Source organism: Pelodiscus sinensis, chromosome 30 (assembly GCF_049634645.1).
Source record: "Pelodiscus sinensis isolate JC-2024 chromosome 30, ASM4963464v1, whole genome shotgun sequence".
Taxonomy (NCBI): Eukaryota; Metazoa; Chordata; order Testudines; family Trionychidae; genus Pelodiscus; species Pelodiscus sinensis.
Genome location: NC_134740.1, coordinates 12,454,435 through 12,475,221, shown reverse-complemented (window position 1 = coordinate 12,475,221; position 20,787 = coordinate 12,454,435). Strand labels below are relative to the sequence as shown.

General features: G+C 51.5%; 1 protein-coding gene across 1 annotated transcript; it reads left to right on the top strand.

Annotated features, from left to right (window-relative positions):
* The first annotated feature begins 8,934 nt into the window (after nt 1-8,934).
* On the top strand, nt 8,935-9,867 carry LOC106731286 (olfactory receptor 11G2-like). The gene has a single exon (XM_025181106.2). It carries the CDS (start codon nt 8,935-8,937, stop codon nt 9,865-9,867), a length of 933 nt encoding a protein of 310 aa, XP_025036891.2.
* Nucleotides 9,868-20,787: the final 10,920 nt, after the last annotated feature.

Sequence of the window (20,787 nt, the reverse complement as noted above, 5' to 3'; positions counted from 1 at the left end):
ATTTGCACAAGAAGCACTGATTTTGTACATTACAAAGTCAGTGCTCTTGCACAAATTCAAGCAGACAGTGTAGACAGCTGGCAAGTTTTTGCGCAAAAGTGGCTGCTTTTGTGCAAAATCTTGCCAGTCTAGATGCACCCCTAGTGTGTGGGGCGGGGGCAGGCCCGGCCCTGGGCCGAGGCACTAGGTTGTTGGTGTGGACACCAGGCCAGGCTTTGGGGAGAGGCGTTAGATCCCACAGAGCTCCTTGCATGGCCTGGGCCCCCGCGGCTCCCTCCAGCAGCTGCCCTGCCTGGCTCGTGCGTGCAGGGGTGGCCAGGGAGTCTCTGTGCACTGCCCCCATCCTGTGTGTCAGCTCATCAGCTCCTATTGGCCACAGTTCCTGGCACACATATTAGCCATTTGGAATACTATGGACAATTCCTGCTCCGGCGCTGTCTCTCCCATGGACACACGGACACAGCCCCGCTAGTGTCCCTCAATCCGCAGCTGCCAGGCCCCTTCTCTTCCCATCCTTGGTTCCCCTCACAGCCCTGATAACACTCCCCATTTCCCACTCACTGGCTCTCTCATGCACACAGCTCTGAAGTGACCTCCGCACCGACCCACAGCCTCCGGCTCCTCAGCCCCGGCCTCGGCACAGCATCCTGCTCTGTCATCCTCACAGACCCCGCCCATGTCCCACAATCCCGACTCATAGCCCCCAGCCGGCCTGACCACATCACCCAACTCTGTCATCCTCCTGGTTCCCCCCACATCCTGCAACACCGACCCACAGTCCCCTGCTCCCCAGCCCCGGTCTGACCATAGCACCATGCTGGATATTTGGCTGCCTGGGGCCTGCGATCATGGAGCATTTTGCCTTCCACAGCCACACAGCGAGGTGGCTGCCAGGCGCTGAGATGCAGCCAGTTCTGGGGAGGGGGCGTAGTGTAACAGTCACACAGCGAGGTGGCTGCCAGGCGCTGAGATGCAGCCAGTTCTGGGGAGGAGGCGCAATGTAACAGTCACACAGTGAGGTGGCTGCCGGGTGCTGAGATGCAGCCAGCTCTGGGGAGAGGACAGCGCAAGGGGAAGGCCCATCTGTCGCTACAGGAGGGAATGAAGGTTGCTGAGGCTGAGACAGATCAGCACGTCCCAGGGGATGGACGCTGCCTCCGCATTGCCAGCCCCTGGCTGTGATTGGCCCTGTGCTGAGGGGCTGTCCCTGCTCCTCGGTGCTCCTCTGGGTGCCCACAAACCTCCCCCCTCTCCAGAGCCCCAGCGTTGGAGAGCAGATATAGCCCCTCGCCCAGCTCCCTCCCAGCAGAGACGGAGAGCGACCTCCCCGCCAGGTGGGTTTCACACACAGCGTCCTTCTCGCTGCCATTTCTCCGCGACACCGGCTCTGTCCTGCCCCCAAACCGGCCCAGGGCTGAGACCAGGGTCGAATCGGCTGTCAACTGCAAACAAGACTCTCTTTTTGAACCTTAGCATTGGTTTGTAACCCAGAAATTGGTCCAATGCACTGCTCTGAACACAGGGCTGAAAATATGTCCTGGACCAAATGAGTATGGGTGTTAGTTGTCCCTAGAGGTGTTTAAGTCCCGGCTTGACCAAGCCCTGGCTGGGATGATTGAGTCGGGGTTGGTCCTGTTTTGGGTAGGGGGTTGGACTCGGTGTAATTTCTCCGGCACAGAATTGTTAGGAGGAACATAGTGGACATGACTCTACCAAAGCTTTTCATACAGTCTCTCAAACTATCCTTGCCAGCAAGTTCAGGGAGTATGGATTGGATAAGTGGCCTGGAAGGTGGATAGAAAGCTGGCTAGATTCTCAGGCCCAACGGGTAATGAACAACGGCTCAATGTCAGGTTGGCGGTCGGTTTCTAGCGGAGTGCCCCAAGGATCCATTCTAGGACCGGTTTTGTTCAACATCTTTATTAGGAATCAGGATGAGGGGATGGGTTGCACCCTCAGCAAGCGTGCAGATGACACTAAGCTAGGGGGAGAGGTAGATACGCTGGAGAGCAGGGACAGGGTCCAGAGTGACCTGGACAGATTAGAGGTTTGGGCCAAAAGAAATTGGATGAGGTTCAACAAGGACAAATGCAGAGTCCTGCACATAGAACAGAAGAATCCCAAGCATTGGTACAGGCTGGGGACCGACTGGCTAAGCAGCAGTTCGGCAGAAAAGGCCCTGGAGATTGCAGTAGGTGAGAAGCAGGATATGAGTCAACAGGGCGCCCTTGTAGCCAAGAAAGCTAATGGCATATTAACGTGCATTAAGAGGAGCATTGCCAGCAGATCCAGAGAAGTGATCGTTCCACTTTATTCGGCACTGGTGAGGCCACATCTGGAGTATTGTGTCCAGTTCTGGGTCCCCATTACAGAAAGGATGTGGACGTATTGGAGAGGGTCTAGCGGAGGGTGACCAAAATGATTCTGGTGCTGGAGCGCATGATCTACGAGGAGAGGCTGAGGGATTTGGGCTTGTATAGTCTGAAGAAGAGAAGAGTGAGGGGGGATTTGAGAGCAGCCTTCAGCTTCCTGAAGGGAGGTTCCAAAGAGGATAGAGAGAGGCTGTTCTCAGTGGTTCCAGATGGTCCTCGAAATAACTGGTAAACCTCACTGTATGAGGAATAAGGGTTATTTTGAAAGAAGGGTTTTCTCTCGAAATAACCACATTTGAACCGCGTCTGTTATTTCAAAATAGCGCCATAACACAAATATGCAAATGAAGTGTGGGATATTTAAATCCAAGCTTCATTTTGCAATTTCAAATGTCTCCATTTGCATCCCTCTCTCGAAAGAGGGTGCAAGTGTAGGCATACCCTAAATTATTATGGAATAACATTCGTTATTCTGAAATAATGCTGCTGTGTAGACATACCCTAAGGTAGCTTTTTAAATTAATAAAATTATAATATATTTCTGAACTCCACATGCTAGTCAAATCGAGGAACTGTTTTAGAATGCAGTGTTTAATTTTACATTCTGAGTCTGGAACTCAATAGGAACAATAACACAATTTCTCAATTCAATCCACTTTGGAAAATATTTGGTGTAAGGCAGATGTTTTAAGGTTTTTCCCTCTGTGTCTATGCAGTACCTGGCATCATGAGGTTCTGGTACAATGGGGGCTCTCAGAGGTCACCTCACCAATAGATATAGAAAGAAAGAAAGAAAGAAAGAAAGAAAGAAAGAAAGAAAGAAAGAAAGAAAGGAAGGAAGGAAGGAAGGAAGGAAGGAAGGAAGGAAGGAAGAAAGAATATAATTACCCATTGACTCTAAACCTTCATTTCCCATGTTACGATGGTGTCACGTTACTGGAATTTGAGGGAAGCAGCCGGATCGTGGCTGCACCCATAGGTGGGGGTGCTGGCCCCAACAATGATATAGAAGGGGGCCATGTGGGGTATTGAATGGGAGCTTTTTGTTTGCTGATCCTGTGTACACTATTTATGTGAGTATATAATGTCTATGTGAGTAGATAGGAATCTGTAATCTGTGTGGAAGCTGAATATTTCTCCGAATGTGGTTAAGCATGGCTATGGACAGGCTGAGTAGCGAAGCCCTGTGGGACAATGGCACTTGATGGGCCAGGACACACCTAAAGCATGAGGGCGGAGACCCAAGAGCTGCCAGCAGAGAGAGGCTGAGGACCAGGTGACCGGCTGAGAGCAGAGGAGGCCAGGAAGGGGGTATAAAGAGGCCATGTGGTCGATGCCATTTTGTTCTCAGCTCAGCACTTCATCCCAGAGGCACCAGTGCAGGGATCGAAGAGCCCGGAAGACCTGTGGACCCATCCTGATCTTAGGATGCGCAATAAGAACTTTTAAACCAGCAGCTGCAACATCTCTGCTAGAGCCTGCATCGAGAACTGGGGGTATGTTTACACTACCCTCCTAGTTCGAACTAGGAGGGTAATGTATGCATACCGCACTTGCTAATGAAGCCCGGTATTTGAATTTCCCGGGCTTCATTAGCAAGTGCGGTATGCATACATTACCCTCCTAGTTCGAACTAGGAGGGTAGTGTGGACATACCCTGGGAGATTTGGTGCATGTAACGTACTGTACTTTAATAACCTTACTCTCATGCTTTTCTTTCTTGTGTTAATAAACCTTTAGTTGTTAGATGCTAAAGGATTGGCCCAGTGTGATTTGTGGGTAAGGTCCAAAGGATAAATTGGCCAGGGATCTGTGGCTGGTTTCCTGGAACCGGACAGAACTTGTTCGGGGTAGGTGGGATTGGGTGCTAGGACCCCCCACCTGTGTATGAGGTCTGGGGCCATCTGGGGCACGGTTATTGCTGGGGTGTTGGAGGGGTTTTGCTCGTGAGGCTTCAGGCAGGCTGCTGAAGCGCTCTGTGGGGCTGGTTTGTGGCCTATGTGGAGAGGTCACCAGTCAGGGGGGCTGTATGGAGCCCCAGATTCGAGCAATTCACCCTGAGCGGACGCCCTCAGCTGTGCCCGGACACGGCCCGGTCGGTCACAGTGGCGTAGTCGACAGGATCCACAGATCTTGGTCAATTGAGCTTTGGGATCAGGACCCCACGCTGTCTAAATTTGATTTTTAGTACTGAGAGTGCGGTTGGTTAAAGGGCAGCTGAAATGAATCAGCAGCGCCCGTATGAGAGCCTGAGCAGAGAGGCTCTGAAGGATTTGTGCTCACAGAGAGGCATTGGCTTCCTACAGAAGACTACTAAGCAGCAGCTGACAATTTTGCTGCTGCAGGACGACCTGCGGGCCAGGGGGCGGCCCCCACCCGAGGCTACAGATGCGGTTACGGAGGAAATCAAGAGGCAACAGGCAGCGAGGGAAAGGGAGCTAGAACACGAGAGGGCCCTGGCAGAGATACGTGCCCAGGACCATGCACGGCACATGGAGGAGAGGGCGGCGGAGGAGAATTCCCAGCGGCGCCAACTCCAGATACTGGAGGCACAACAAAGGGTCCAGCAACCTGCGAGCCCAGCCCCGCTTGCCAACAAGAGTTGGGAGAGGATGCCTGGGAGGGCAATGTAGAAGTGGCAGAGCAGCCGGTGACTGAGTATGTGACACAGTTCAAGGACAGGCTGAAGGAAATGATGGAGTTAGTTCGGGAGAACTTGAGTGACAGCCAAGGGGCCCAGAAGGCCTGGTATGACAGAGATGCCGTGGAGAGGGCATTCGAAATAGGGGACTTGGTGTTGGTGCTGGACCCGGTGAGGAGGAATAAGATGCAGGATGTTTGGGGCGGGCCCTATGAGGGGGTGGAGAGGGTGAACGAAGTGACCTATGACGTGAGGAAGGCCAGTGGCCGGGGTGGGGTGCAAACGGTGCACGTGAACAGGATGAAGGCAACCTGGAGAGGGGGGTGAATGTGAACATGATCTGTTGTGCTGAGGAGGAAGCCATGTCCGTCCCTTTGGTGGATAGGGTGGCTAAGAGTTGGGAAGAGACGCCCCTCGAGAGCATAGAGATGGGGGAGGGTTTGACCTCCCTGCAGAGGGGGGAGTTGCTGGCGCTACTGAAGCACCACCGGCGAACGTTCTCCAACAGGCCGGGGCTCACAGACAGGATATCACATTCTATCCACACGACAGGGCCCCGTCCAGCACCCAGCAGAGCCTATAGGGCCAAGGGGGAGATGCAGAGGCAGATTCAGGAGGAGGTGGCGAGCATGCTGGCCATGGGCATAATCACCAGGTCCCGGAGCCCCTGGGCATCCCCTACTGTGATGGTGCCTAACAAGGACAGGACCATGAGGTTTTGCGTAGACTACAGGAAGTTAAATGCTGTCACGCAGCCTGACCCCTTCCCCACCCCCAGGATAGAGGATCTGTTAGACACGCTGGGGGGGGGCAAGGTTTATAAGTACTCTGGACCTGACTAGGGGGTACTGGCAGATCCCCCTGGATGTGGATGCTCAGGAGAAATCTGCATTCATAGTGGAGTCTGGCCTGTATGAGTTCAAGGTGCTGCCCTTCGGCATGCGGAATTCTGGGGCCACCTTTATGAGGCTGATCAACGAGATCCTGCAAGGGCTGGGGGATTTCGCCATGGCCTATATTGACGACCTGGCCATTTTCAGTGACTCCTGGCGGGACCACCTCAATCACATAGGGGCAGTGCTGCGGCGACTCGGGGAGGCCAACCTGACTGTCAAGGTGTCCAAATGCAGGATGGGGGCTGCCGAAGTGACCTATCTGGGGCACAGGGTCGGCAGTGGGGCGGTGCGCCCCGAGCCCCTGAAGGTGGAGGCCATTAAGAATTGGCCGGTTCCCCAAACAAAGAAGCAGGTCCAGGCGTTTGTGGGCCTGGCCAACTACTACAGGAGGTTTGTGAAGGGGTTCAGTGAGGTTGTAGCCCCGATCACGGACCTCACCAAGAAGGAGAGGCCGGACCGGGTGGTGTGGTCAGCGGCCTGTGAGGAGGGGTTCCAGAGCATAAAGAATGCCTTGGCCCAGGAACCCGTGCTGGCCAGCCTGGATTTCAACAAGCCCTTTTGGTTGTGCACCGACGCCTCTAACATTGGGTTGGGGGCGGTGCTGATGCAGGACGGGGCGGGGGACAGGAGACACCCTGTGGCGTACCTCAGCAAAAAGCTGTCCCCCGCGGAGCAGAAATACGCTACGATTGAGAAGGAGTGTTATGCCATCGTGTGGGCTGTCAAGCAGCTCAAACCCTATCTGTACAACAGGCGATTCACTGTGCTGAGTGACCATGCCCCTCTGCTTTGGTTGCACAAGGCCAAGGGGACCAACTCCAGGTTGCTGCGCTGGAGCCTGGCCCTGCAGGAATACGACATGGACATAGTCCACATAAGGGGGAAGGAGAACATTGTGGCGGACGCCTTGTCCAGGGCGGGGGAACCCATGTGATGCCCTCAGTGATGTTACTGGCACCACTTCCTGCATCAATTTTGCGTTGGGGGTGTCACGTTTCTGGAATTTGAGGGAAGCAGCCGGATCGTGGCTGCACCCATAGGTGGGGGTGCTGGCCCCAACAATGATATAGAAGGGGGCCATGTGGGGTATTGAATGGGAGCTTGTTGTTTGCTGATCCCGTGTACGCTATTTATGTGAGTGTATAATGTCTGTGTGAGTAGATAGGAATCTGTAATCTGCATGGAAGCTGAATATTTCTCTGAATGTGGTTGAGCATTGCTATGGACAGGCTGAGTAGCGAAGCCCTGTGGAACAATGGCCCTTGATGGCCCAAAGACACACCTAAAGCAGGAGGGCGGAGACCCAAGAGCTGCCAGCAGAGAGAGGCTGAGGACCAGGTGACCGGCTGAGAGCAGAGGAGGCCAGGAAGGGGGTATAAAGAGGCCATGTGGTCGATGCCATTTTGTCTTCAGCTCAGCACTTCATCCCAGAGGCAGCATTGCAGGGATTTAAGAGCCCGGAAGACCTGTGGACCCATCCTGATCTTAGGATGCGCAATAAGAATTTTTAAACCAGCAGCTGCAACATCTCTGCTAGAGCCTGCATCGAGAACTGGGAGATTCGGTGCATGTAACATACTGTACTTTAATAACCTTACTCTCATGCTTTTCTTTCTTGTGTTAATAAACCTTTAGTTGTTAGATGCTAAAGGATTGGCCCAGCGTGATTTGTGGGTAAGGTCCAAAGGATAAATTGGCCAGAGATCTGTGGCTGGTTTCCTGGAACCGGACAGAACTTGTTCGGGGTAGGTGGGATTGGGTGCTAGGAGGTCTGGGGCCATCTGGGGCACGGTTATTGCTGGGGTGTCGGAGGGGTTTTGCTCGTGAGGCTTCAGGCAGGTTGCTGAAGCGCTCTGTGGGGCTGGTTTGTGGCCTGTGTGGAGAGGTCACCAGTCGGGGGGCTGTAAGGAGCCCCGGATTCGAGCAATTCACCCTGAGCGGACGCCCTCAGCTGTGCCCAGACACGGCCCGGTCTGTCACAGATGGCTTGTAGAGTTTAATCCAACCACTGTATTAATACAGATTTTACCGTATCAGATCCTGATTTTCCGTCTGCGGGGCCTTATGGACAATCGATAACTGATGTCGTTCTCAGATCTGTCCAAACACAAAGGCTGCGTCTAGACTGGCATGATTTTGCAGAAATAGTTTTAACGGAAAAGTTTTTCCGTTAAAAGTATTTCCGCAAAAGCGCATCTAGATTGGCACGGATGCTTTTGCACAAAAAGTGCTTTTGCACAAAAGCATCTGTGGCCAGTCTAGATGCGATTTTGCACAAGAAAGCCCCAATTGCCATTTTAGCTATCGGGGTTTTTTTGCGCAAAACAGTTCTTCCCTGTCTACACTGGCCCTCTTGCACAAGTATTCTTGCACAAGAGGGCTTTTTCCCGAGTGGGAGCGTGAAAGTATTTGTGCAAGAAACACTGATTTTGTACATTACAAAGTCAGTGCTCTTGCACAAATTCAAGTGGCCAGTGTAGACATCTTGCCAGTCTACATGCACCCAAAGTGAACAATTATAAAATGGCCTCTTGAGCCCAGGCTGTAAATGTAGCAGTGAGGCCAGGGGAAGGGTTAGGAGAATAATCTAATTTCCAAAAGGAATGAAAGTGGTTTAGAAGCCGAATCCCATTTCCAATACATATTTAAGAGCAGACTATCAAAGGGGTTTAGGTGCCTTAAGATGCAGACCAATCTAGGTCGTTTCATTTCAGCCTTGAAGTCCAGGAAGGAAGGACCATGATGCAGCTTTTCTGAGCATCCCCCACTAGGCTGAGTGGCTCCAATGGGGTTTTGGAGCCTGACCTGACCCAGAAAAGCTGACCAACCATGAAAGGAGGAGCAAGCTAAAGTTGCCCAGGGAGAACAGCTGGCTGAACGCCTCAGGTCAGGAACTTTATCCAGCCCAAAACGGGGAAGAAACCCAACATGAATGTGAGATTCGATACAGGGCTGTGGGTGTGTCAGAATTTGACGACCGGTGATTCTGTGTCTGTCCCATTTCTATCACCTCCAGAGACCTCTGATGAATTCGGCCAATGGCAGCACTCCGGTGACCCAGTTCCTGCTGCTGAGTTTCCACTCCCTGGGCCAGCAGACCCGCGAGCTCCTCTTTGCCCTGCTCTCGTTGGCCTACGCTGCCACGGTGGTGGGGAACTTCTGCATCGTGTGGGCCGTGCTGCGGGACCCCCGCCTCCAGCGCCTGCCCATGTACATCCTGCTGGGGAACTTCTCCTGGCTGGAGATCTGCTACGTCACCATCACCGCGCCCCGGATGCTCTATGACTTGCTGTCCCCCGGCCTCCCCATCTCCTTCCATGCCTGCTTCCTGCAGTTCTACTTCTTCTTTGTCACGGGGGGCACCGAAAATCTCCTCCTTGCAGCTATGGCTCTGGACCGGTACCTGGCCATCTGCCAACCCCTGCGCTACCCCGTCCTCATGTCCCCCCAGCTCTGCTGGACCATGGTTGCCTTGTGCTGGCTTGCCAGCTTCCTGTGGTACATAGCGCCCATCGTCATCATCTCCCAGCTCTCCTTCTGCAGCACCTACACCCTGGACCATTTTCTCTGTGACCCAGGCCCATTACTGGCCGCTTCCTGCTCCCCAGTGCACTGGGCTGATCAGATCTGCTCCATCATGGGTTCCCTCATGCTCTTCACCACCATCTTCTTCATCCTGGCCTCCTACGGGCTTGTCGTCAGGGCCGTGCTGAGGCTGCCCGCAGGGGCCGGGCGGCACAAGGCCTTCTCCACCTGCACCTCCCACCTAGTCATCGTGAGCTTGTTCTATGGCTCCCTCACAGTGAACTACGTCATCCCGACAGCCTCTGGGGGCAGTGGGAAGGTGGTGACGCTGTGCTACACGATGGCAACCCCGCTGCTCAACCCGTTGATCTACAGCCTGAGGAACAAGGAGATGAAGGGGGCTCTGAGGAGGACCCTGCTGGGGAAGCGGTAGGGGGCTCTGTGGTGACCCCTGTCTGCAGGGCCAGGCTGGGGAGAAGGGGGCCATAGATATGGGACCTACTCTTCCAGGGGGTGTTTGTCCCAGCCCTGCAAAGGGAGCAGACACACACACACACATACAGAGACACACACAGTAGGAATAAGGGATCTTGCGGAAAAGGGCTTATTTTCCACAAGATCCCGTCTAGACTGGCGCTTTTCTCCGGCAAAACCCCGAGCCGGAAAAAAGCGGCAGCCATGTTCATGCAAATGCCACGGGGGATATTTAAATCCCCCGCGGCACTTGCAATTCCGAAGTGTCTCATTAGCATCCCTTTTCCGGAAAGGGGTGCCAATGTAGACACAGCCTCATAGAATAGAACTATATTATTATTTTTTATTACTAGTGGTTGTCTCATTACCCGGAGCAAATGACGATTGCTTGAGACAGTCCAGTTCTCAGTAGATGGATAGGAGCCCTTCTGCACTGAGCTTCACATCCCAGTGAAGTGCAGACACCCACGTCTCCCAGTAATCTGCTCAGGCTTGGGACATGGATCCGCTAGAAGAACACCCCTAGCCCAGCCCCCTTGTCTCCTGCCCTCCAGTCTGGTACTTCAGATACTGCATTAGCCATCACACTATAAAGGTCTTCTGTAGCTCTTGAGCCAGGAGATCTCACAGTGCTTTCTAAAGGAGGCCTCTTTCACCTCCTCCATGGGAAATCTATAGCAGTGGTCCCCAACTGTTTGGGGTTGCCGGGCGCCAGGGGGCGTAGCCGTTCGCCCGCCGGGCGCCCGGGGGGCGGGGCCCCCCCATAGCCGCATTCCGGGGCTGGTGCTCTCCCCCCCCCAAGCGCCGCGAGCCCGGGTGCCGGCGCTGGCGCTCTCTCCGCCCCCCTCCCCCAAGCGCAGCGCGCCCAGGGCTGGCGCTCTCCCCCCCCCATGCGCCGCGGGGGGTGAATCCGCGGCACCCCCGGGGCCGGCGCTCACAGTGCGCCACGCGCCCGGGGCCGGCTCCGGCACCGCTCATGCGCCACGTGCCCGGGGCCAAGCCAGCCCTGAGCACTTGGCGGGCGCCGAGAAATGCACCGTGTTGGGGACCACGGATCTATAGGATGGCTGGGGGCATATGAACAAGAGAGGTGCAAGCATCAGAGCTTTTGTTTCATGGCAAATTTGGCACTTTTCATCAGTTTCCAGGCCAGAATGAAATAGAAAATAAAAGTGGGGATTTACCACGAAAGAAGATTCTGAAAAATTATTCCTTTGGGGGCAACCAAAATGTTTCATTTGGACGGCCTTGAAATGTGCCATTCTGGTTACAAGTGTCTCCCAACATGGTGCATCAGACACTGAAACTGAAATGAAAAGTTCATCCGCAACGGAGAATTGAAATATCCCAGCCAGAGCTTTGTTAAGCCGGGCCTGTCATCAGTCTGGCTTCCCTATGGGTTCCTGGCAGGTCTTCTGCTCTGTCAATGACGATAAACTCTCAGCTGTGTGTGTACGTGTGCTCCCCTGTCTAACACATTAGTCCACACCACAGACTCCGAGAGAGCCTCCAGTGACCACAAATCAGATGAGGATTGAAAGCACCCGAGTAGGTTTAAGCCAAGTGAGATGCAATAATGCTTGTCAGCGAACAGACTCACCACTGTGTCACAACAATTTATGTAAGCCATGACAATGGCCTAACACTCAATCAATACTTTTCAGCATTGCCCCCTCTGTCAGTTGATGACCACCCTTTGGGGCTCACTTTCATACACAGGTACGAACAAGTTGCACATCGCTCTTGACATATCAAGTTGCCAACCTCTGTTGCCTAGCTCATAGAATCATAGAATACTAGGACTGGAAGGGACCTCAAGAGCTCATCGAGTCCAGTCCCCTTACCTCGAACAAGGGGGGGTTCAATTGCTATCCATCATTTTAGACCCAGTCTTGAACTTGGGTCGGTGTCCTCTTGCAATCTGTGGGGGGGGTGCTGCTTCCAAAGTGTTCCCTAACAAGTTTTTCTATTACAACCCCTTTGGAATGTGCTCACGGCCTGTGGCTAGTAACGCTTCGGTGTGAGTGTTCCTGTAATATCAGCCCTGTGCATGCCAACTTCTGTGAGCAGTGCCTGCCTCTCGCTCGGTTTAACTATGCTTTATATTTGGAAAGTCTTAACCATTGTTATCTAGGCCTGAGGCCTCACAACCGGCCTGTGATACCTGGGCCTTGTATTTCAGGCCTTCATTTTCCTACAGAGCCTTAAAAACCTCCAGGGATGGAGATTCTACCACTTTCCGAGGGAACCCATCCCAGGGCTTCCTCACTCTCCTAGCAAAAGAATTTCTTCTAATATCCAACCTTGACCTCACCCACTGCAGCTGGAGGCCATTGCTCCTCTTGTTTCATTTAACCTGACAAACAGAGGCTAGGGACCAGTCCTACCCATTTTGGCTAATAAGTGTTGATGGACCTAACCTCCATGAATTTATCTAGTTTTTTTTTCTTGAACCCTGTTAAATTACTGGTCTTCACAGCCTCCCCTGACAAGGAGTTCCACAGGCTGACTGCATGTAGAAAAAATTCCTGTTATTTTTTTAAGCCTATCACCAATTCATTTCAGTTGGTCATCCCTAGTTCTTAAGTTACAGGAACAAGTAAATAACGTTTTCTTTTTCTCTGCACTTGTCATGATTTTATAGAACTCTGTCATATCCCCCCTTAGTCCCCTCTCTTCTTAGCTGGAAAGTCCCAGTCTTTTTAATTTCATAGAATCATAGAACCATAGAACTGGAAGAGACCACAGAAGGTCATCAGGTCCAGCCCCCAACTCAATCAACCCGGCCAGGGCTTGGTCAAGCCGGGACTTAAACACCTCTAGGAATGGAGACTCCACTACTTCCCTAGGGAACCCATTCCAGTGCTTCACCACCCTCCTAGTGAAATAGTTTTTCCTAATATCCAACCTGGACCTCTCCCACCAGAACTTGAGACCATTGCTCCTTGTTCTGCCATCTGTCACTACTAAGAACAGCCTCTCTCCATCCTCTTTGGAACCTCCCTTCAGGAAGTTGAAGGCTGCTCTCAAATCCCCCCTCACTCTTCGCTTCCGCAGACTAAACAGACCCAAGTCCTTCAGTCCTCATAAGTCATATGCTCCAGCCCCCTAATCATTTTGGTTGCCCTCCGCTGGACCCTCTCCAATGCGTCCACATCCTTTTTGTAGTGGGAGGCCCAGAACTGGACACAATACTCCAGATGTGGCCTCACCAGAGCCGAATAAAGGTGAATAATGACATCTCTGGATCTGCTGGCAATACTCCTCTTAATGCACCCTAATATGTGATTTTTGATTCCCCTTTCAGAACCTTTTCCAATGGCAAGAGATTTTTGGAGATGGAGTGATCACATCTGTATGCAGCATTCCAGATGTGAGTGTACCATGGATTTATACAGAGGCAATAAGGTGTGCTCTGTCTTATTCTCTATCCCTAAGATGAGTTAGGTGGAGGTGTGTCTGCCCATCAAGTCTGTGGCTAGGCTGTGCATGCCCAGAAAAAGAATCCTCAGTCCTCTAAGGGCTGTGTCAGCAAAAACTAGGCTGCAAGGTGAGTGCTAAGTGGAGGTTTAAAGAATCCTATTAGGGTCTGATTAGGGGATTTAGGCACCTAGAGTGATGAAGCAGCCAAAGTCCATTTTTTTAATCTTACCCCCTGCTGCTTTTCGAAGTCTCACTATGTTCTCTTTAGGCAAATCAACATGGTTACAATTCTGCCCCTGGGGGTTTGGGAATAAAGGACCAGGGCCGTAAACCCAGCTCCCCAGCTCAGGGGGTGTGTTTTCACACTCTGCGTTGTAACCGCACCTCTCATCGATGTGCTGCAGGAGTAGGTTACAGCTGATGCTCGACACGTAGCGATTCTCCCGTGTCCTCCTGTGGCCTGAAGTGTTTGTGTCACCAAGTCTGCTCAGATGCTGGAGGACTGTGTGCCTAGTGGTCCAGAATTTCATCCCCTTTACACCCATGTAAATATGGCGTCAACCCACTGACTCCTGTGGCGCGTCTGTTATCAGAGCCTGCTTGCGTCTACACAGGGTCCGGCCACTCTCTACTTGAAATAAGATACGCAATAAGTAAATAGCTTATATTGAAATTTGGTATGTCTACACAGTGCCAAATTTTGAAATAACGTGGTATTTCGAGACATCTTTTAGACCTTGTGGAATGAGGGTTGCAGGGAAGCCAAAATAACCAGCTTGTATAGATGCAGTGTAGACGTATTCTGTGATGAGTCATCACATCAATGCTGCAGACACAGCCCTGGAGTAAGCACAGGGAAAAGAGAGGAGTTACCCATGTTACTGAAAACTCACAGCAACTTGCTGACACTATATGAGGGACGTGACCAATCAGTCTTGCTGTAACACCTAGAGGTCTCAACTGAAAACACTCCCGGGACATGTTAATGAAGTCAAAGTATGGGTATGTCTACACTACAGCAGTTATTTTGAATTAACTTTAATAGCATCTGCAGAGCCAAACTGTTATTTCGAAATAAATTTGAAATAATGGAGCACTGATTTTGAATTTGGTAAACCTCATTCTACAAGGAGAAACACCAAATTTGAAATAGCTATTTCGAATTAAGTGCTGTGTAGACACTTAATTCGAAATAGGGGGCCTCCAGCCCTTCCCAGGGAGCCCTGGTGGCCACTCTGGGCACAACCAGGAAAGCTTACTCTCCTCTCCCCCAACCCCGGAGCCATTAAAGGGGTAGACCCTGGCCACAGTGCCTGTGCCAGCTCCAAGCCTGCCAGCCCAGAGCCAGCAGTGGCCACGGGGGCCCCTGACCCAGAGGCCCCAAAACATGAGCCAGCAAGCCACTGGCAGCCAGCCCTCCACCGCTCCCCAGGAGCAGTCTGCCAGCTCCCAGGAGCCTGACAGGGGCTGGAGAAGGTCCAGGGTGGAGATCATGGACCTTATTCAGGTTTGGGGGAATGCCCCCAACGTCCATGATCTCCACACTAGACGAAGGAAAATGGCCTTCTATGGCAGGATAGCTGCCAGCCTGGCCACCAAAGGCCACATGCGAACCCATGACCAGGTTTGCATGAAAGTCAGGTTGGTCCGGTGAGACCCCCAACCCTGAGCCCTGAGCTTTCCCTCCCCCTTCTTCCCCTGGCTTCCCCCTTCCAAATCCCTCCTCCCAGGTTTACCCCACCCTTCTCCCATCCTTTCTCTTTTCCTCTCCCACCTCCTTTTCCTAGTCTCCCCAGAGGTTCATCCACCCCCCCAGTTTTGTTCAATAAACCCAGTTTGTATTTTTGAACATACGTGTCTTTTATTTGACATCAGGAAGGGGGCTAGGGAGGGGTAAGTGGAAGGACGTGAGGGAGGAATGGGGCACGAGCCCCTGGTGGGGAGGACCGGGGAGGCTCTGAGGGCTCCTCGGGGTGGACACTCTCCCTCAGGGCCTCCTGGATCCTGAAAGCCCCCCGATGTACTCACAGACGGCAGCCTGCAGCAAGTGTAGCCGGGCTGAGGGCAACGACCCCACGAGATGCACCAGCATGCCCAGGGGCAGCTCTGGCTCCATGTGGCTGAGTGCTGTGGTGTCCCGAGTGCGGGCGCTCAGGGCACTCCAAGACAGGACTGCTTTGCTGTCCCTCATTGAGGTAGACAAGCAAGCGGGGAACCCTGAGAACTGTCTGTCTGGGGTGGGGGTAGAGTCCTTTAAGCACGGAGCCTCAGGCAGCAGCCCCACACACTAAGTCCTAACCTGATGCCCTGCCGGCACTGGTTCTGGCCAGCCTTAACTTCGGTTCAGGGTCCACTCAATGTGGACTTGCTATTTTGAAATAGCAAAATAGTTTTTGTGTGCAGATGCGTTATTTTGGATTAGCTTAATTTGAATTAACTATTTCAAATTAAGTTAATTCGAAATAGAGCTGTAGTGTAGACATATTCCTCAGAGTCTAATGAGAAATTCTTGGGCCAGGTTTGTACATCGTTTAGTCGAATCCCTAATTCTCCAGTCATTGCCAACAGGAGAGCGCAAGTCACATGGAACACAACTGGGCTGGCTCCCTCCCAGCGGGGGAAGGGATTGTCGGGACAGTGGAGGCGATGAACACATAGGACATTAAAGTGAAGAAGACAGCAAGGCAGAGTGAAAAAACAGGCCAAGGCCCCAATGTCACATGACTTTATTTCTGAGATGCCGGAGACATCGCGTGCAAGAGCACACAAATGGAGGGGCGAAGCAGGCTGTGCCTTGCATGGAAAAGGAATCATTCTATGCCAGCTGGCTGCCAAATGACTCACCGCATCTAGAGCTTTTGATTTCCCACAGAGCTCCCCAGTCTGCAAGCTGGGCCAGAAAACCCTGAGGCTCGGAGGGCAAGCTGGTCATTATAACACCGTTTGCAATACACCCCATTCTGGATCAAGCTGAATTACTTTGTGACAAAGTTTCTGGCCTACAGCGAGCAGATGAGGCCTGTGTGAAAGGCTCTAGGCTGGGATTAGTAAAGTGGCATATGGCTTCGGCTAAGAATCTGTGCCCCAGCCAATGGACTCAACTCAGTAACATGGGATCTGCCACTGCCTCTTAGGCCGGACAGAGCCCTCTCGGTGAAATAGTTTTCCCCAATATACAACCTAGACCATCCCTCACTGCAATGTGAGACTATTTCTTCTTGTTCAGCTACCTGCCACCTAAGTCTCCTCTTTTCTAAACTAAACAAGCCCAATTCTTTCAGCCTTCCCTCATAGCTCATGTTCTCTAGACCTTTCATCATTCTTGTTGCTCTTCTCTGGACCTTCTCCAATTTCTCCACATCTTTCTGGAAAGGTGGGGCCCAGAACTGGACTCAATGCTGAATCTGAGGCCTGATCAGCGCAGACTAGAGTGGAAGAATGATTTCTCGTGTCTGTCTCACAACACTCCTGTTAATGCCTCCCAGAATTACGTTTGCTTTTTTTTGCAACTGTTGACTTATATTTAGCTTGTGGTTCACTCTGACACCTAGGTCCCCTTCTGCAGGATACTTCCTAGACAGTCACTTCCCATTCTCTGTGTGTGAAATGGATTGTTTCTTCCTAAGTGGAGCATTTTGCATTTGTCCTTCCCATTACAACTCTATCCCAACATGGTACATCAGACACTAAAACTGAAATGCAAAGTTCTTCCACAATGGAGAATTGAAATAACCCAGCCAGGGCTTTGTTAAGCTGGGCCTGTCATCAGTCTGTCATCCCTATGGGTTCCTGACAGGTCTTCTGCTCCGTCAATGATGATAAACTCTCAGCTGTGTGCGTACATGTGCTCCCCTGTCTAACACATTAGTCAACACAACAGACTCTGAGAGAGCCCCAGAGACCACAAATCAGATGAGGATTGAAAGCACCCAACTAGGTTTACTGCCAGGTGAGATACAACAATAGTTGTCAGCGAAGAGACTTACTACTGTGCCACTACAGTTTATGTAAGCCGAGACAATGGACCAACAATCAACACTATAGATTCAGTAGTGCCTCCATGTTAGTCGACAACCACCCTTCGGGGCTCACTTTCATAGACAGCTACAAACACGTTGCACATCGCTCTTGATGTATCAGGTTGCCACCTTCTGTTGCCTAATTACCACCCCATACCTTGCACAAGAGGGGCTCAATTGTTATCCATTAGGTTAGAGCCAGTCCTGAACCTGCGTCGGTGTCTTCTTGTAATCTGAGGGTGGGGGTGTTGTTCCAAGGTGATTCTTAATGAGGTGTTCTGTTATGACCCCTCTGCTATGTGCTCATGGCATGTGCCTAGTACCGCTAAGGTTTGAGTGTCTCTGTAATATCAGCCCTGTGCATGCCTACTTCTTACCAACTTGCAAATGAAACTTGCTTCTTGCTCAGTTTTTACTCTGCTTTATATTAACAAAGTCTTAATCATGGCTGTCTAGGCCTGAAGCCTCTCACTCGGCCAGTGAACCTTCCCCCGTCTCCTGGTGTGTCTAGACTACAGGGTTTTGTCAACAAAACGATACCTGCGTCTACATTGCGGCTGAGTTCCGTCGACATAACGTCAACAGAACTCGGCAGTTTTGTCTACAGCGCTAAATATCATTCTACGAGGAATAACGCCTTTTGTCAACAGAGTTCTGTATTGCACCTACACTGACCTTTGCGTCTACACTGTACTGTCGACAAAACTTCTGTCGACAAAAGCCTGTAGTCTAGACATACCCCTAGAGTGATGAAGGAGACAAAGTCCTTTTTTTTATCTCACCCCCGCTGACTTTTTGAAATCTCACTAGATTCTCTTTAGGCAAATCAACACGGTTACAGTTCTGCCCGTAGGTGAACGAAGGCCCGTCTGGGGCTGCTGGAGGGAATGAAGGTTAGAATCCTGGAATCATAGGACACCAGGACTGGAAGGGACCTTGAGAGATCAGCGAGTCCAGTCCCCTGCACTCATGTTTCGGAGGCTGAGACAGCCCAGCACGTCCCAGACGCTGCCTTGGCATTTCTAGCCCCCATGCTGCAGCCAGGCCCCACATCGGCCCCTTGGCAATCCATGAGTGCACTAACGACAATGGTTAACGAGGAGCCGGCTGAGTCCTGGACCCACACACTGGGATCCCTTCCTGGGTTTTGCTCTTCACACCGATTGGCGAAGGAGAAACACGAAAATCCCGACCCCTCCGCCCCCCAGAGCCTGCGATCATGGAGCATTTTGCCTTCCACAGCTGCACAGTGAGGTGGGTACCGGGCACTGAGATGCAGCCATCTCTGGGGAGGGGTCGCTGTGTAACAGCCGCACAGGGAGGTGGGTACCGGGCACTGAGATGCAGCCACCTCTGGGGAGGGGTCGCTGTGTAACAGCCGCACAGGGAGGTGGTTGCCGGGTGTTAGGATGCAGCCAAATCTGGGGAGGAAGCAGCATGAGGGGAAGGCCCCTCTGTCGCTGCTGGAAGGAATGAAGGTTGCTGAGCCCGGTGCGTCCCAGGGGATGGACGCTGCCTCCGCATTTCCAGCCCCTGGCTGTGATTGGCCCTGTGCTGAGAGGCTGTTCCTGCTCCTCGGTGCTCCTCTGGGTGCCCACAAACCTCCCCCATCTCCAGAGCCCGAGTCCCAGTGGCTGGGAAAGCAGATATCAGCCCCTCGCCCATCTCCCTCCCAGCAGAGATGGAGAGCGAGCTCCCGGACAGGTGGGTTTCACACACAGCATCCTTCTCGCTGCCATTTCTCCTCGACACCGGCTCTGTCCTGCCCACAAACCGGTCCAGAGCCGAGCCCGGGTGCCTCACCCTGCTTACTGCCTGCCAACTGGAATCAAGACTCTCTTTTTGACACTTCCCAATTGTTTGTAACCCAGAAATTGATCCAATACACTGCTCTGAACACAGGGCTGGAAATATGTCCTGGACCAAATTAGTAAGGGTGTTAGTTGTCCCTAGAGGTGTTTAAGTCCCGGCTTGACCAAGCCCTGGCTGGGACGATTGAGTTGGGGTTGGTCCTGTTTTGGGCAGGGGGCTGAACTCGATGATTCCTGAGGTCTCTGCCTGCCCTAAGATTCTAGGATTCGATTAGCTCGATACTTGACTTTCTGCTCAATGGTAAAAGGAATAGGACAAATGTAAGCTGTTAACCCAATCGAACAATGTGTGTCATTATCAATTGAATATTTAATTAAATGAGCTTGCATGGGTAAAAGCCACTTCCTCAGATGAGGTGGTCTTCAGATGATCTCCAGATCTGCTCATCTGAAGACTGGGATGCTGCCCCCGAGAGCCCGGGAGACTTCACACACACCACATGTCTTCATTCAACATTTAATCAAATGGGAACAAGTCTAATACCGAAGTCCCAAATCACCGTGTTAATGAAAACCCGGAATATAACATTCAAATGATCGTAAGCATAGTAGGAATTCACATGCTCTGCAATTATGAAAGTCACATGTTTACCAAATCTGGCAATTACCTAAAAAGGTAATGATTAATTTAAGGTTTTAATCTAAACAAGGAATGAACGTGAGACAATGATAATTTAGCAGGCGCAGTTAACCTAGAAATCAATATAATATGCACCTAATGTTGAAGACTAACTTACTATCCTACTAAGATTTCATTGGTTGTAGCAAAGAATACAATTTCTAAATCTTAACTTCTTATGTTATTCATAACTGGTATTAAAGACAATTTATTTGTTTGTTTCAATTGGCAGTTATTCATTTGTTCGAACAAAAATTATGAATTGCTCTCTTAGGATCTGTCTACACAGCAGGGCTAACGTCAAGTTAAGCTACGCAACTTCAGCAATGTTAATTCTGTTTCTGAAATCAAAATAGCTTAACTCATTATTTAATTACTCATTGACTCTAAACCTTCATTTTCCATGTGACAATGGTTTGTAGAGGCTAATCCTACCACTGTATTAATACAGACTTTACCGTATCAGATCCGGATTTTCTGTCTACAGAGCCTTAGCGACAATCTGTGACCGATGTCGTTTTCATATCTGTGCAAACGCAAAGTGGGGAATCACTAAATGATCTTTCGAGCGCAGGCTGCAAATGCAGCAGTAAGACGGGGAAGGGTTAGGAGAATAATCCCATTTCTGAAAGGGACGAAAGCGGTTTAGGAGCCTGATCCCATTTCCAATAGGAATTTAAGAGCAGATTGTCAAAGGGATTTAGGTGCCTAAAGATGCAACCCAGCGGAGGCCATTTCATTTCAGCCTTGAAGTCCAGGGAGGAAGGCGCATGATGCAGCTTCTCTGAGCACCCTGCCGCTACACTAAGCGGCGCCGACGGGGTTTGGGAGCCTGGCCTGGCCCAGAAAAGCTGACTCCGCAATGAAAGGAGGAGCAAGCGAGCATTGCCCAGGAAGAACAGCCGGCTGAATGCCGAAGAGCAGCAACTTTTCCAATCTGAAAGGTT